Source organism: Podarcis melisellensis (assembly GCF_964234715.1).
Source record: "Podarcis melisellensis genome assembly, chromosome: 17".
Lineage (NCBI taxonomy): Eukaryota > Metazoa > Chordata > Lepidosauria > Squamata > Lacertidae > Podarcis > Podarcis melisellensis.
This window is the reverse complement of record NC_138534.1, coordinates 14,415,708-14,431,142: the sequence shown is the minus strand read 5'-3', so window position 1 is coordinate 14,431,142 and position 15,435 is coordinate 14,415,708. Positions and strand designations below refer to the sequence as shown.

At 43.5% G+C, this 15,435-nt stretch overlaps 1 protein-coding gene across 10 annotated transcripts in view; it reads right to left on the bottom strand.

Annotated features, from left to right (window-relative positions):
* Positions 1–15,435, bottom strand: part of MLLT3 (MLLT3 super elongation complex subunit) — a 135,480-nt gene that overhangs the window by 17,943 nt on the left and 102,102 nt on the right. For all 10 annotated transcript variants that reach the window (XM_081894329.1, XM_081894326.1, XM_081894327.1 and 7 more), the window contains one exon: positions 2,851–2,929. In XM_081894329.1, the coding sequence (XP_081750455.1) occupies positions 2,851–2,929 (79 nt within the window). The remainder of the gene's footprint in view (positions 1–2,850; positions 2,930–15,435) is intronic.

Below are 15,435 nucleotides of genomic sequence, written 5' to 3'. Positions count from 1 at the left end.
AACATTCTGTACTGGCAAGATTCAGTTTCAAAGGTTTCTAACCCAAAAGGATAGTATTTGTTGGGTTCTTTCATTCCTGATGTAAACTAAGCAAAAGACACTGGGAATGCTGTTCCCAGCTACAATATTGGTCTAATATTAATACTAAAAAAACAGACAAACAAAATCCCAGCCTGTTCCCCGCCCCCTCCCCAGTTGTCTCAATGGACAACCATCATAGTCATGGTTTTGAAACATGATTTTTGCTTTTTAAAAATAAACATGATTTTTTAAAAAATAAAAAATCTGGTTTTTAAAGGTAATTTAATCTAACTAGCACCGGGATTTGAGGCAATCGCACACCATATCAGTCTACAAAACTTATGGGGACAATGCTGATGAAATTGTTTGTGACACTGTAATGTATCACTGCAAAGATGTACAGATCTTGATATACTCCCTTTTAAACAGGGACCTGCTAGCAAAGGAAGTAGTATGAATAGGCTTCTTGCAACCGTTACAAACAAAAATATACATTTGAGGAAACTTACAAATCCACAAAAAATGAGCTAAATGTTTCTTGGAAAGGGATCGGATATCACTTTTAATATTTCCTGCATTTAAAGCAGCTTGTTAATAAAATACACATTGTGCCATTTATAATAAAAACAACTCAATGGGAACTCTCTCAGATATTTACATGTACACTGCTTAGGGCAGGGTCTCCTGGCAGATATAAATTCTGACTTTCTTAGAACTGAATAGCGATTAACTCCAAAGCCAAAGTCAATAAAATCTAAGAAATCTGTTGTAGTCTTTTAAAATTAAATTTTGGTGGCTGAAAGAAGTCTTATTGGTTTATGTTTACTGGTAATCTTAAGGTTGCAAAAGCAAGAGGGCAACAACTCTTTTGGGTGTTGTTAGTAGAAGAGCTTCTGTTTTCCCCAAAGAAAACTATTGGCTGTGTGTAAATGACATGATAAACCATGGTTTATTATGACCGAATGAGCCTAGGCAACCTTCCCCCTCTCCATGTCCAGTTAGGCAGAAGCTATCATTTCTGTTTTTGATCAAGTGTACCATTCAAACTTGAAAAACAGCAGTCAATCTGAACCGTTGTTTCATCAAACCATGGTTAACATAGTTAAGATTAACTACGGTTTAGGGTTTGGAAATACTTCTAAACCATGGTTAGTAGGAACCAGAGCTTCTTTTTTTCTTTGGGTGTGCCAGAGGCCAAAAGATAGCCTAGATCAGGGGTGGTCAGCCTGGTCCCTACCACTCACTAGTGGGCATTTTAGGATTCCAGGTGAGCGGTAGGGGGTTCTACGGCACAAGCTGAATCCTCCTTCCATCGAGCACTGGTGGGCGGTAAGGAAATTTTACCATCAAGAAAGATGCATTAGTGGGCGGTAGGCATAAAAACGTTGACTACCCCTGGCCTAGATCATGGGAAATCAGCTTAGCAAAGCCCCAAGCTCATGCGATAGGGAGATACTTGCAAATGGAGTGCAATATGCAAAATGCATCTTAATTCTGATATTTCATTTTAGGATCTCAATAGGCTTCTTGTTTGTGGGGTTAAGTATTTTGAATTCATTGTTACAAGCATGCCCATGGAATGAATGGGTTAGACAGCCAACTAAATGAATGTTTAGGAAACTTCCAGAGAAAAGGAGATGGCTGAATGGAACCAAACTCCTTCATAGTTTAAAAAAAAAGCCAGCTTTTAAACTGAACAATGAAAACAAACAATAAACACGAAGAGAAAAATATTACTGACTTGTGAGTCAGTGTTGTGTAGCGGCTAGCATGTCAGCCAAGCAATGGGGAGGCCAAAATTCAAATTGCTGCTCAGCCATGAAGGACATGGAGTTATCCAGTGTGTATATCTCAGACAAACCTAACCTCTAGGGCTGGGCAATATCTGGTTTTGAACACTGTGATATATCAGCAGCTAAATGCCACAATATGGTGATATATCGCCACATCTGGAATGTATATGGGCTGCTTCTTCTTCCCCACCTTAAGGGAGGAAGAAGCAGCTGAGATACATTGCCCAGCCCTACTGAGCAAGCCCCCCTACCGCTCCGACTGGGGTGGAGACTTCCTTAAACTGCTTGGCTGGGGGGCAGGAAGCATCTCGCCCCCCAGATGAGCAAGCCCGGATACCATTCTGGCTCATGCGAGCCGGAGGGTGGGGGGCTTCTTCAACGGCACAGGCAGACAGTCTGAGAATTTGCTCTTCCGAAACCTTCTCAGGCTCTGCCTGCCTCCGCCTTTGCCATCTGCAGGCTATTTGAGCTGCTGCAATGCATTGTTCTGCCCAGACACTTAGGTCCAGTGCCAAGGGCCTTCTGGCGGTTCCCTCGCTGTGAGAAGCCAAGTTACAGGGAACCAGGCAGAGGGCCTTCTCGGTAGTGGCGCACGCCCTGTGGAACGCCTGAACACCACCCCAGTTTCAGACCATTTATCAATATATCGGCCATCTCTACGTACCTCACAGGGTTGCTGCAAGGAAAAAGTAGGGGTGCAGATAGAACGATATACACTGCCCTGAGCTCCCCAGAGGATGAACATATAGGGTGGCACCCAACAAAGGATTTCCGCTTGTGCAATGGACTGGTTCCCTTCCCCTCCTCTTCCTGCGCACCCTCCAATCTGATCCAGATTGGGTGAAGGGAACCCACGGAACAGATTTAGGGGTTGTGTGGGGAGAGGAAGTTCTGCTGTGCAGCGCAAAGTCACTGTGCTAGCCAAAGCGCTCCGCCAGATACCGCTCACAATAAAAGGTAAAGGAATGCAGCCTTGAAATGCCACATGCTCCACTGCCTGGCTTTCATGCTACGGTCAAGTGCGCTCTATCGGTACCTTGTTGTCGACTGTTCTGAGACGGCGTGAAACTGGAGCTGGAGCTGGAGCTTGAACTGGCAGGACTGGGTTGCTCAGACTTCAGGGAAGAATTGCGGGAGGGGAGGAGAAAGCACACAAGCAAAACATGAACACAAAAGATTGGTACATTCGTTTGTGCCACACCTCCCCACCACCACCACCACCAAATCGCTTAAATTATTAACAATTTACTTTGCAGAAAGAGAGTCTCAAATGAGATATGCAGCCGTGTGGCCTCCCCCGCGGGCAAAGTTTTTCTTCCTATGCCAATGTGTTGAGAAACGCAAAGTGTTAAACGGTTTTGAAAACAATGGGCACACTGTTCTAGATGGAAGACCTATGCGCACAGAGTAAATGGCCACAGAGCTCGTAAGAATAAGAAATGCACGTATTTCTCAGGCAGCAGGGCGGGCTTCGAAACTGTAGTTATATCAAAAGGGAAATGGTAGCAATGGCTAAAACAAGCACAGCACGCGTTTTTATGACAATGTGAATAATAAACACTTAAACACCCCCCCCCCAGCTTCCAATCAGGTCTGTAATAAACTTAGATTTATTCAAAACGAAGATGACCTTAACAGTATTAGGAGACTTGTTCAGGCTTCTGCCAGCTGTTCAGGCCCTTTTGGAGGGAGGAGGTGGAGGATGGGAAGAGAAAAAGGAACACCTTTTCTTTACCTTTTAGCACAGCCAGGAAGACCTCAGAGGTCTGGCAAACAACCTCTGCCTGTTACCCTGGACAACTGCTGCCAGGAAGAAGGTGACAGGGACCAGACCAGACCAGACCAGACCAACAGTCTAACCTGTTTAAAGGTAGAGCCTCTACCTTATTTCTGGGTGCAAATGATCACAGTTATTTTATATTGTGGGCATATAATGATTCCAAACTACAGTGGTACCTTGGTTCTCGAACTTAATCCGTTCCAGGAGTCTGCTCGACTTCCAAAATGTTTGGAAACCGAAGCGCGGCTTCCTATTGGCTGCAGGAAGATGCTGCAGCCAATCAGAAGCTGCAGAAGCCCTGTCGGATGTTTGGCTTCTGAAAAACATTTGCAAACCGGAAGACTTACTTCTGGGTTTTTGGTGTTCGGGAGCCGATTTGTTTGGGAATCATAATAATAATAATAATAATAATAATATAATTTATTATTTATACCCCGCCCATCTGGCTGGGCTTCCCCAGCCACTCTGGGCAGCTTCCAAAAATATATATATTAAAATACTGTAATACATCAAGCATTAAAAGCTTCCCTAAACATTTGAGTACCAAGGTACCACTGTATTCCATAATCTATTCAGATTCAATATCCTTCAGTTGCCTAAAGACCTGTTTTCAGAGAAACAACATAATTCCACCCCCCCTCACTCTTCAAAGAAGAGGCACCTTGCTTGTTACTGACCCCGGTGAAGTTATTTGGGTGGAGAATATTAAGAATCCATTCAAGAAAGACGAATCAACAAAGCACATCCACCTCTGCCAGCCAGACAGGCAAAAATGGAGATGATGAGACCTGTGGCTCAATCCCTTTTCTACAACAACATTTCATAGACCAGTAAAGCTGCCTTGTCCTGTTTTCAATGCATCTTCAGCTCTCGAATGACTGAGGAGGAAGGCAGACAAAATACAAACACAGTAGGAATGGGCAATATATCGATCTATCATCCAAAAAGTCCATTTCGTAATATCAGTTTCGTAATTTTTGACTTGGCAATATATTGCAAATCATGATGTATGTGTGTGTGGTATGCAAAAATCACAATGTCGGAAAAATCGTGAAGCCAGCCAATGCTTCTATGTAGCTCCATCCTTATTCCAGGCATTGTGATGTATCAGTATATTGCAATGTTTAGCTGGTGATATATCGTGATGTTGAAAACCAGATATCACCCGGCCCTATTGTTCACCTCTACATACAGTGGTGCCTCGTAAGATGATAATACGTTCCGCGAGTCTCTTCGTCTAGCGGTTTTTTCGTCTTGCGAAGCAACCCTATTAGCGGCTTAGCGCTATTAGCGGTTTAGCGGCTATTAAAGGCTTAGCGGCTTAGCGGCTAAAAGGCTATTAGCGGCTTAGAAAAAGGGGGGGGGCGAAAAAAATTGCAAGACTCGCAAGACGTTTTCGTCTTGCGAAGCAAGCCCATAGGGAAATTCGTCTTGCGAAGCGCATCGAAAAACGGAAAACCCTTTCGTCTAGCGGGTTTTTCGTCTTGCGAGGCATTCATCTTGCGGGGCACCACTGTATCTCCATCCAACATCATGATATAATGGTGTGTCGCAATGTTTAGCTAGGGATATACTCTGATGTTGGAAACCAGATATTGCCCAGCCTGAACACATAGTTCACAATCCTCATCATGGGATGAGTCCAGATTTGCTATGCAGATGGTAGCTGTGCATGCTGGGGAATTGAGCAATGGCTCATCCAACATCCATATCCCTAAAATTTAGATGATGATGATAATAATAATAATAATAATAATAATAATAATAATAATAATTATTATTATTTATTTATACCCTGCCCATTGTTTCCCCAGCCACTCCGGGCGGCTTCCAACAAAAGATTAAAAATACATTAAAACATCAGTCATTAAAAACTTCCCTAAACAGGGCTGCCAGACGTAAAAAACCAGAGTAGAAGCTCTACATGGACAAGTGAATGGATCACAGAATTGAAAGGGTCATCTAGTCCAACCCCCTGCAATGCAGGAATCTTTTGCCCAACGTGGGGCTTGAACCCACAGCCCTGAGATTAAGAGTCTCATGCTCTACCAACTGATCCACATTGGCTAAAGAAGTGGACTTTTAAAAAGAAAGCATAAAATTGCTACGCGGTGATTTCTTGGCAACCTTAATAGTGTGCTTATACAAAGCGATCAACCCATTCCCAGACTTCCACCCAACCTTGATGTCAGAGAAGTGACTGGGATCGCCACACAAGATGATCCAGATGATCCCTGATCTCCGATGCAGCTCCAAGGTTGTGGGACTGCTCACCAGAGGCCAGGGGTCCATTTGCTCGCTACATAGTGAGCGTAGCAAGCAAAATTGTGTTTTTGCATGGGAAAATTAAATGCAATAAGGGACACGGGTGGTGCTGTGGGTTAAACCACAGAGCCTAGGACTTGCCAATCAGAAGGTTGGCGGTTCAAATCCCCGCAACGGGGTGAGCTCCCGTTGCTCAGTCCCTGCTCCTGCCAACCTAGCAGTTCAGAAGCACGTCAAAGTGCAAGTAGATAAATAGGTACCGCTCCAGCGGGAAGGTAAACAGCGTTTCCATGCGCTGCTCTGGTTCACCAGAAGCAGCTTAGTCATGCTGGCCACATGACCCGGAAGGTGTACGCCGGCTCCCTCGGCCAGTAAAGCGAGATGAGCGCTGCAACCCCAGAGTCGGTCACGACTGGACCTAATGGTCAGGGGTCCCTTTACCTTTAACTTTATTAAATGCAATGAAGATACTTTCAAAGGAGTCTCATATATCTAAAACATGTTGAGAACACAAGAATGTTAAGAGCCTTCTTGATCAGGCCAGTGGGTCAACTGGTCCAGAATCTCGTTCTCACAGTGGCCAACCAGATACTGGTGGAAAACCTGCAAGCAGGATGAGCTTGCACAAGAACACAAGAGCCCTCTCCCCAACTGGTTTCAGCAGCACATGGCCTCCAGCTGCGAAGACAGAGAGCACAGCCTCTGTCACTCATGCCCAGCAGCTACTGAAAGTCTTATCCACTGATAGCAATGTTATCTCTGGCTCTATTCTAAGGCTTCAATTTTGCACACAGTGAAAGCTAGAAAGGACCCCAGCAATGTGTTTGGGAGATATCTTTGTCGCCAGATAGTGGTTCAGCAAGTTCTGGTCATTTCAGGCCTGCTAAGAACTGCCCTAAGATCAAACCTATCCATTTTTAAGGAAATCAGCCCTGAGTGCTCACTGGAAGGACAGATCCTGAAGCTGAGGCGCCAATACTTTGGCCACCTCATGAGAAGAGAAGACTCCCTGGAAAAGACCCTGATGCTGGGAAAGATGGAGGGCACAAGGAGAAGGGGACGACAGAGGACGAGATGGTTGGACAGTGTTCTCAAAGCTACTAACAGGAGTTTGACTAAACTGCAGGAACCAGCGGAAGACAGGAGTGCCTGGCATGCTCTGGTCCAGGGGGTCATGAAGAGTCAGACACGACTAAATGACTAAACAACAACAACAACAACAAGAACTGCCCTGCAATGACCACGTTGCTCTCTGCTGGAACGAAAGCTTGCCCCAGTGCTGCACCAGCAGTAAGCTATGCAGAACGGTTCAGCTTTTGTCCTGGCTCGCAAAGACAGGTTCGAGATATCCATAGGTAAAACCCCCCTGCCCAATTAATAAGATACTAAAATCCTTGACAAAACACAGCACCAATAATATCTGGCCTCTGTAAAATCCGGCGCTAACTTGCACATTCATGCATTCAGCTTGCATAAGCCCAACAGTTGCTCTTCTGCCGTAAATCAATCTATTGTTGCCGTCCGTAACAAGGAGGCAGATTTACAGCCTTTTAAAGCCTTGCCTCACAATCAAAAAGATTGTGAGTAAGTTAATGGAACATCTCTCTTTTTCTGAGGGTGCTGGGGGGTGGGGCGGGAGTTAACATCTGTTCCTCTCAGATGAATGACATCTGTAGTTCTCACAGCTGGGAATCGGAGGAGCACAAAAATTATACACTCTGCACACTGTGGGATTTGTGCCCTTTTCGGTCGGGGTGTAGCTCTTCCCAGAGTACTCCTTGCACCAATGTATAGGAATAGGGTCTACTCTCCAGCCTTCTCCAACCTAGAGCCCTCCAGATGTTTTGGAGAAATCAGCTGGCTGGCGCAAGTTGTAATCCAAAACATCTGGAAAAACCCCGGGTTGAGGAAAGCTGGCCGACACACAGAGACTCCTACGTATGTAAGCCCAGTCTGACTCCACAAACACTGGGAAAAGATTGCATGGGCTGTTTCCATTCAGACTGGATTCACTCTGCATTGGACTGAGCCAACATTTTAGGGGGGGTGTAATATTCTCCCCCCCCTCTGTGGCCAAACTCTGCTAGAAGGCTTTGGTGAATAGAGCGCAAGCATTTCAAAACGAAGAACTAAATGGGACTGGCTGCGTTTGCTGTAGCCTATTATTGATCCATTGTCTCCTCTCTTGTGTTTTGCAACGATCCCCCACCGGGAAGGAAGGGAAGGAGGAGAGTTCAGAGGAGCTGGTGGGCAGGCACTTGCAGGCGGACGGAAAAACATGAAATAAAAGAAAATGTCCAGCAAGATGTACAACATGTATGTACAGAAACATAGCCAATAAATAAGGACTGTATCAATGGGGTGGTCAATAGTGGAGTGGTCAACAGTCCAGACCCTCCCCTGCCCTTAACTAGATTTTCCCCGTTACAGGTAGGTAGCCATGTTGGTCTGCTGTAGTTGAAACAAAATAAATAAAATTCCTTCCAGTAGCACCTTAAAGGTACCCCTGCCCGTACGGACCAGTCGTGACCGACTCTAGGGTTGCGCGCTCATCTTGCTCAAGAGGCCAGGAGCCGGCGCCATCCGAAGACACTTCCGGGTCACGTGGCCAGCGTGACGAAGCTGCAACTGGCGAGCCAGCAACAGTGCCGCACACGGAAATGGCGTTTACCTTCCTGCTATAAAGCGGTACCTATTTATCTACTTGCACTTAGGGGTGCTTTCAAACTGCTAGGTGGGCAGGAGCTGGGACCGAAAGACAGGAGCTCACCCCGCTGCGGGGATTTGAACTGCCGACCTTACGATCAGCAAGTCCTAGGCACTTAGGTTTTACCCACAGCGCCACCCATGTCCCTAGTAGCACCTTAGAGACCAACTAAGTTTGTTATTGGTATGAGCTTTCGTGTGCATGCACACTTCTATAGATACACAGTGTGCATGCACACAAAAACTCATACTAATAACAAACTTAGTTGGTCTCTAAGGTGCTACTGGAAGGAATTTTTAAAGATTTTCCTCCTCTTCCTTTCTCTCTCTGATTCTCCACTTCTTTCTTAAGCTTCCTGCTTTAAGTTTCTTGTTTTCCTTGGCTTCATGCCCTCCTTTTTCTTCAGTCTTACCCAGTTGATTCGGAAATGGTGAACAATGCAGAAATAAAACATTGGCTCTAAACGGATGTTTCTAGCACCAGTTATTACCAATAGGTAGCATGAACCATAGGCAAAAAATTTAAACGATGAGGACAGGATATGCAAGGCCCTTTAGCGTGAATAATTCCACTAAATCACAGCCTAGGACCCTTGTACCTACGGGACCGCCTCTCCTGGTATGCCCCACGGAGGACCTTAAGGTCCATAAATAGCAACACCCTAGTGGTCTCGGGCCCTAAGGAAGTTAAGATTAGCTTCAACCTGAGCCAGGGCCTTTTCAACACTGGCTCCGACCTGGTGGAGCGCTCTGTCTCATGAGACCAGGGCCCTGCAGGATCTGATTTCTTTCCGCAGGGCCTGCAAGACAGAGTTGTTCTGTCTGGCCTTTGGCTTGGAGTCAATTTGATTCCCCCCCCCTTTCTTTTTCCCTTTCTCCTCCTGTGATGAGACTGCATTTTAATGTTTCAATGTTGCATTTTAATCTTGTTTTTAAATTGTATTCATTCAACTTGTTTTTATTATTGCTTGTTAGCTGCCCTGAGCCCGGCCTTGGCTGGGGAGAGCGGGGTATAAATAAAATTTATTATTATTATTATTAAATAACTACTCTACCTTGCAACCCTTTTCATAGGCAGGTCTTCCCATTTTTAACTGTTACATAGAAGGGGGGGATTTAATGAGTGCATCTTGCCCTGGAATGGAAAGAAAGAAAACTACTGTCCCTCTCTTATGCATGGAGTTACCCAACACTTATGCAACTTTGAAATGGTTAAATGAATGACAGCCAGCTTCAACGGACATCTGGGGCGCTTGGTGGTAATGCAGCCTAGTACTTAATGAATCAGTGGCCATCATTGGTTTTGAATTCAAATGTCCTTGAACAGTGTTTGTCAAATTAAACCATCTGATGTATGGGAATGTGGCATGGACTTTCAAATGATACACTGTAGGACTCTTTAAATGGAACAAGACAAACACTAGCTGCTTATGCATGCAATCCCTAATGAATATTTGTCTTTCAAAATCCAAGCAGATCAAAAAGGTATTAATAAATCAGGGAAGGCTACCAAGTGCAGAAAATGTTTTCTTTGGCTGAAATTCTGGTGTTTTTCTTGCAGCAGTTTTCTGCCGCTGAGGTTCACTGCCAAAGCAAACTTTGCAAAGGAAGTTGTCTAAAATACATTTTTACACACACACACACAAACCACGTGTTTGTGTATCTACTCTAGTAGGCTTCCTACACTAACATATCATCTACCCTTTCACATGGTGATTAAATATGATCTCGATATCCCAATGTTTATCAAGGGACACCAACACAACGAGTGGTCTCTTTGGAAAAATCAGGAAATATAGTTCGGCTACGATAATTAACACAAGTGCACTGTCAACCATTCAAAGAAACTTTATACAATGTAAAAAGCTGCAAACTAAAATACACACAAACAATGCTCCACTTTTTGATTGTGTTGTTAAAGGACAATTGGGGTTTTGCAGTAGATAAGTTAATAATGTGTGAGTGCCCCATTGCTAGCCCATTATTGCAAGTACTAACTAAAATTAGGTGACAAAAAAACCAATAGTTTTTACTATTTTGTTTTTTTCTAAATGCCACTTCATGCCATTAAAATAATTTCATTCGAAAACTGCGTTCAAAATCTCAGCTATTCTAGTAGCTATCCATTATCCTCAGCTACGTGAAGAATTTTCTTCTACAGCATTAGGGTATCAGTTGTCAACACTTCAGCTAAAACGTTTGCACCCATATAATGGAGTGTGTTATCATCTTGTTAAAACTTCCTCTCCAGATTTATATATATATTTAATGGTATTTTAAAGCAGTCTCTGATCAGAAATATTTATTTCGTATACCAGCATTCTCCCATGCTCTAGAAGACCGACACAATTTTATCTTTCAAAAGGACACTTACCACTTCCTCCCAACTAAAGTGTGTTAGAAGCTCAGATATATAAGTTAGGCACCAAATGGCTCATTAAACTGGGATTACAGTTACCAAAACCAAATGCCTAGTTGCCGTTTTGGGGCCAGACGGCTCGAAAATCGTATTTTTCAATACGAATTTTTGGTTCCTGAAATTTATTCTGCTTGTGCAGATATCACAGATAGAACTCTACAGGATGTGTTGCTGGTGTGTGAAAACAGTCTGGATCCAAGGATCACCAGGCAGGCACCTCCAGATGGGAGAGACGTCAGGTCCCATCCTGGTACCTGGGCATCTTCACTTGGTTGCAAGTGGCTGGTAGCCTGGTGCAAAATGCACCTGGCAAATTTCGAACGCTGAAACTGAGTCTGCTTGCCTACTAAGGTCTAGTAGCTGGCTAGTAGAACCAGTCCTCACAAAAGCCTCTTTCTAAGGCAGAGAAATAAATTGCAAAGTCTTCTGTGGCAACATGTTATTTGGCTAAATCCTTCTCGTATCTCTACCCTATTCACTTCTCCTCACTCAACAGACTTGGAAAACTACTTTCCCTATTTGGCGACAGGTTGAAGAGTTATCCAATTCCCTGCCAGATCACATGCCCACAGGTTTCATGGCAAGGTGAAAACCTCCAAACCTGACCCAGTGCTAATTGTGGCCTTTCCTAGTGACACATCCCAGTACGGTCAAACCTCGGTTCCCGAATGGCTCAGTTTTCGAATGTTTCAGTTGCCGAATGCCGAAAACCCGGAAGTAAATGTTCCAGTTTTCAAAAGCTTTTCGGAACCCGAACATCCGACACGGCTTCCGCTTGAGTGCAAGACCTTCTGGCAACCAATCGGAATCTGTGCCTCAGTTGTCAAATGTTTCGGAAGTCGAACGGTCTTCTGGAATGCATGACGTTTGACAACCGAGGTTCGACTGTAATGCCGTCTTTTTATTACACCGCATATTGTTCTCATTTTCACGAAGCCTACCTGCAGAATGGGACGTGGGTAGTGCTGTGGGTTAAACCACAGAGCCTAGCACTTGCCGATCAGAAGGTCGGCGGTTCGAATCCCCACGACAGGGTGAGCTCCCGTTGCTTGGTCCCTGCTCCTGCCAATCTAGCAGTTCGAAAGCACGTCAAAGTGCAAGTAGATCAATAGGTACCACTCCGGTGGGAAGGCAAACGGCGTTTCCATGCGCTGTCCTGGTTCGCCAGAAGTGGCTTAGTCATGCTGGCCACATGACCCATAGAAACACCGTTTACCTTCCCGCCGGAGCAGTACCTATTTATCTACTTACACTTCATGCTTTCGAACTGCTAGGTTGGCAGGATCAGGGACTGAGCAATGGGAGCTCAGCCCGTCACAGGGATTCGACCTTCTGATCGGCAAGTCTTAGGCTGTGTGGTTTAACCGACAGCGCCACCCGCGTCCGAACCTACTCGGAGTTAAATACCATCTATGAATCATTTTCAAATAATTCACTTTCAGTAAATAGCATGCTGTAAACTTCACATCACTTTTTCTGGTATAGCTCTTTCCACGTGATTTCATATGCACCTTTCCAACTCACAATCAAGCAACTATGTTCACTATTCTGAAAGATTCAGGTTTGTTTTCACCAGGATGAGGAGAACATCTCTGACCAAGGGAACCAAGTTCCTTAAGATTCCAGGATTCAGCATAACGTTTTATCAGCTCTGTCCATTGTCTACCCTGCTAGTACAATGCAGGCTTTTCATAATTCAGGTGGAGAGGGAAAGGAGGGGGGCAAATGAGCTTTAATTGCTGGTAGCCGATTAGGAGGAATTTTTTCATAACCAAGTTTCAACATATATGCCCTATTTACTCAGAATGCATGCTGAGCTCAGGTCCTTTGTATTCTGCTTTAAAATAATAATAATCTGAAGCAATAGCTCATTTTAACCATACAGTTATATATGTGCTACATATGAACATAAACTCCTTTTAGGCATTGCTGTATAAGCTTCTGAACAGGAAGTGTTAGGAAATAAATTAATCTAATCAATTTCATGGGGAGCTTAACCGCAATCCTTTGAAGCAAAAGGCACATATTTTAAAATGAAGGAAAAACAGCATACTCGATGGCTCTACATAAAGAATTAAAAAGTCATAAAAACCTGGACTGTTATCAATCTATTGCATACATTGTAACTGGAGCTGAAATTGCTCACTAAGGAATTTCAGATTTTCACTTGAAGCAAAGACAATGCAAATGGCATTGTGTGGCTCCCTCAGAGCCTAGAATAACTTTCATTTGGGTATGCATATAATAGAATATCCTATTGTTACCAGTATGTTGGATAGTGAATTTGCAACAAACTAGTAGCCTTTTAAAGCCAGTCTCTATGCAAAACCTCAACAGGATGGTTCTATCTTGACAAACTTCTTCATAAAACAAATCACTGCAATAGGAGCACAGATTATTCTATCCATATTGTTTTATTCCCGGGTATTGATATAATAGACATTAAAAGCAAGATATCAAAGCTTGTAAGCTCCTGATAAGTGACTTCTTTCAAATGGAATCTCCAAGTCTCTTTTCTAGCAAAGGACGGGAGATTGAATGCTGGATAGTTGAGCTAAAGTGCAGAAAAGCTATTATCACAAAGACTTTTTGTGCTGACATAGGCAAGACAGTTTTGCAGTTTAGCAATGCATACTTTATCTCCTCAGTTTCAAATCTAGTGCTTTCTTTCTAGTTAAAATGCATTTTTAAAATGAATAATGTTTTTAATTCTATTTTGAACAAAACAGGATTTTATCTTACTAAGATAAAATCCTTCCCTAGGAGTTAAGTCTTACTGAAAACAATGAGGCTTACTTATGAGTTGACTGTACAGAATTGCACTGAACACGAGACCACCCCTGCCCCATGAATATTTTCATCTATAACCCCTCTTAATTGAATTCTTAAGTTTCAATGCCCAATAAAAGAGACTGATGTTTGGGAAAATATATTAATTATAAATACTTCTACATTAGGACTACAAACTGGAACAAATGAAAGACTGTAGGATCAAATAGGCCTCAGACAAAGGAAACATCATATCTATGTTAATACAAGAAAACTGATGGGAGAAAGTACATAAATTCCATCTGAAAAAGACAAGAAGAAATAATTACCATAAAGCAGATGGTACGTGATAACAGTATTGCAAAATAAGAATTATCCTGCAGGGGCTCACGTGTATTGGCTATTAGAATTTTTCTTGGTGGGGCTATTTTAACTTAAAAGGTAAAGGGACCCCTGACCATCAGGTCCAGTTGCAAACAACTCTGGGGTTGTGGAACTCATCTCACTTTACTGGCCCAGGGAGCCGGTGTACAGCTTTGGGGTCATGTGGCCAGCACGACTAAGCTGCTTCTGGTGAAACCAGAGCAGCGCGCAGAAACACTGTTTACCTTCCCACTGGAGCAGTACCTATTTATCTACTTGCACTTTAACATGCTTTCGAACTGCTAGGTTGGCAGGAGCAGGGACCAAGCAACGGGAGCTCACCCTGTTGTGGGGATTCAAACCGCCGTCCTTCTGATCGGCAAGCTCTAGGCTTTGCGGTTTAGACCACAGCGCCACCCACGTCCCAAATAAGGAAGGATCATTGCAGGTTATTAGCAATTGGTTTATGTGTTTTATTTTAATTGTATAACTTTTTGATTTTGCATGTATGTAATTCTGTCCTGGGACTTTGAGAATGACTGATTATAAATATGGTGAGATGGCTATTGTGAAGATTGCATGGGAAGGAGAGAACTATGTGTGCCATATTTTAAAAATGTGTCAGTGTGCTCTGGCAAAAAAATTGGGTTTGTTTTGGAAAATCTCATATACTGCTCTTCCTTTTCACTTATACTGATGATTTAATCCAGCAAAAATAGCAGTGAAGTTCAACTGCCTGTGTGATGACTACAGCTAGCATGATACAAGCAAAGCATTGTCGATGGGCAAAGCATTGTCCAGGTACCCACATTTTATCTTTCCATTTTTTACTCATATGGTAAAAAATGGAAAGATAAAATGTGGGTACCTGGACTAATGGGTCAAGGAAAAGATACTTAAGGGAAATGTTTCATTGGCAAAAGAGAATGTAAGGATGTTTGTGGCTATGGCTTACATTAGTGGGAAAATAAGATGATTTCTCCACTGTATAGCATGACTTCCTAACCTACAAAAACGAAAAGGTCTTTCAACAGCTTTGTAAACCATGAAAGGTATGAATAGTCTTGGTTATGAGTCCTGAAGAGTAACTGCCTATCGGCACACTGCAGAAATGAACTGTGCAGAAGCGATATGGGGCAATCTCAGGATGGAGAAGAAAAACCTATTCAAGAATGCAATTTTCGATCTAAAGAATACGTCATTTCACGCTGAATACAAAAGTGCAACCACTACCTAAGCCTGCAGACCATAGAAGGGGCCCAATCCACGGCCAATTTAAGTACAGTGGTACCTCGGGTAACAGACGCTTCAGGTTACAG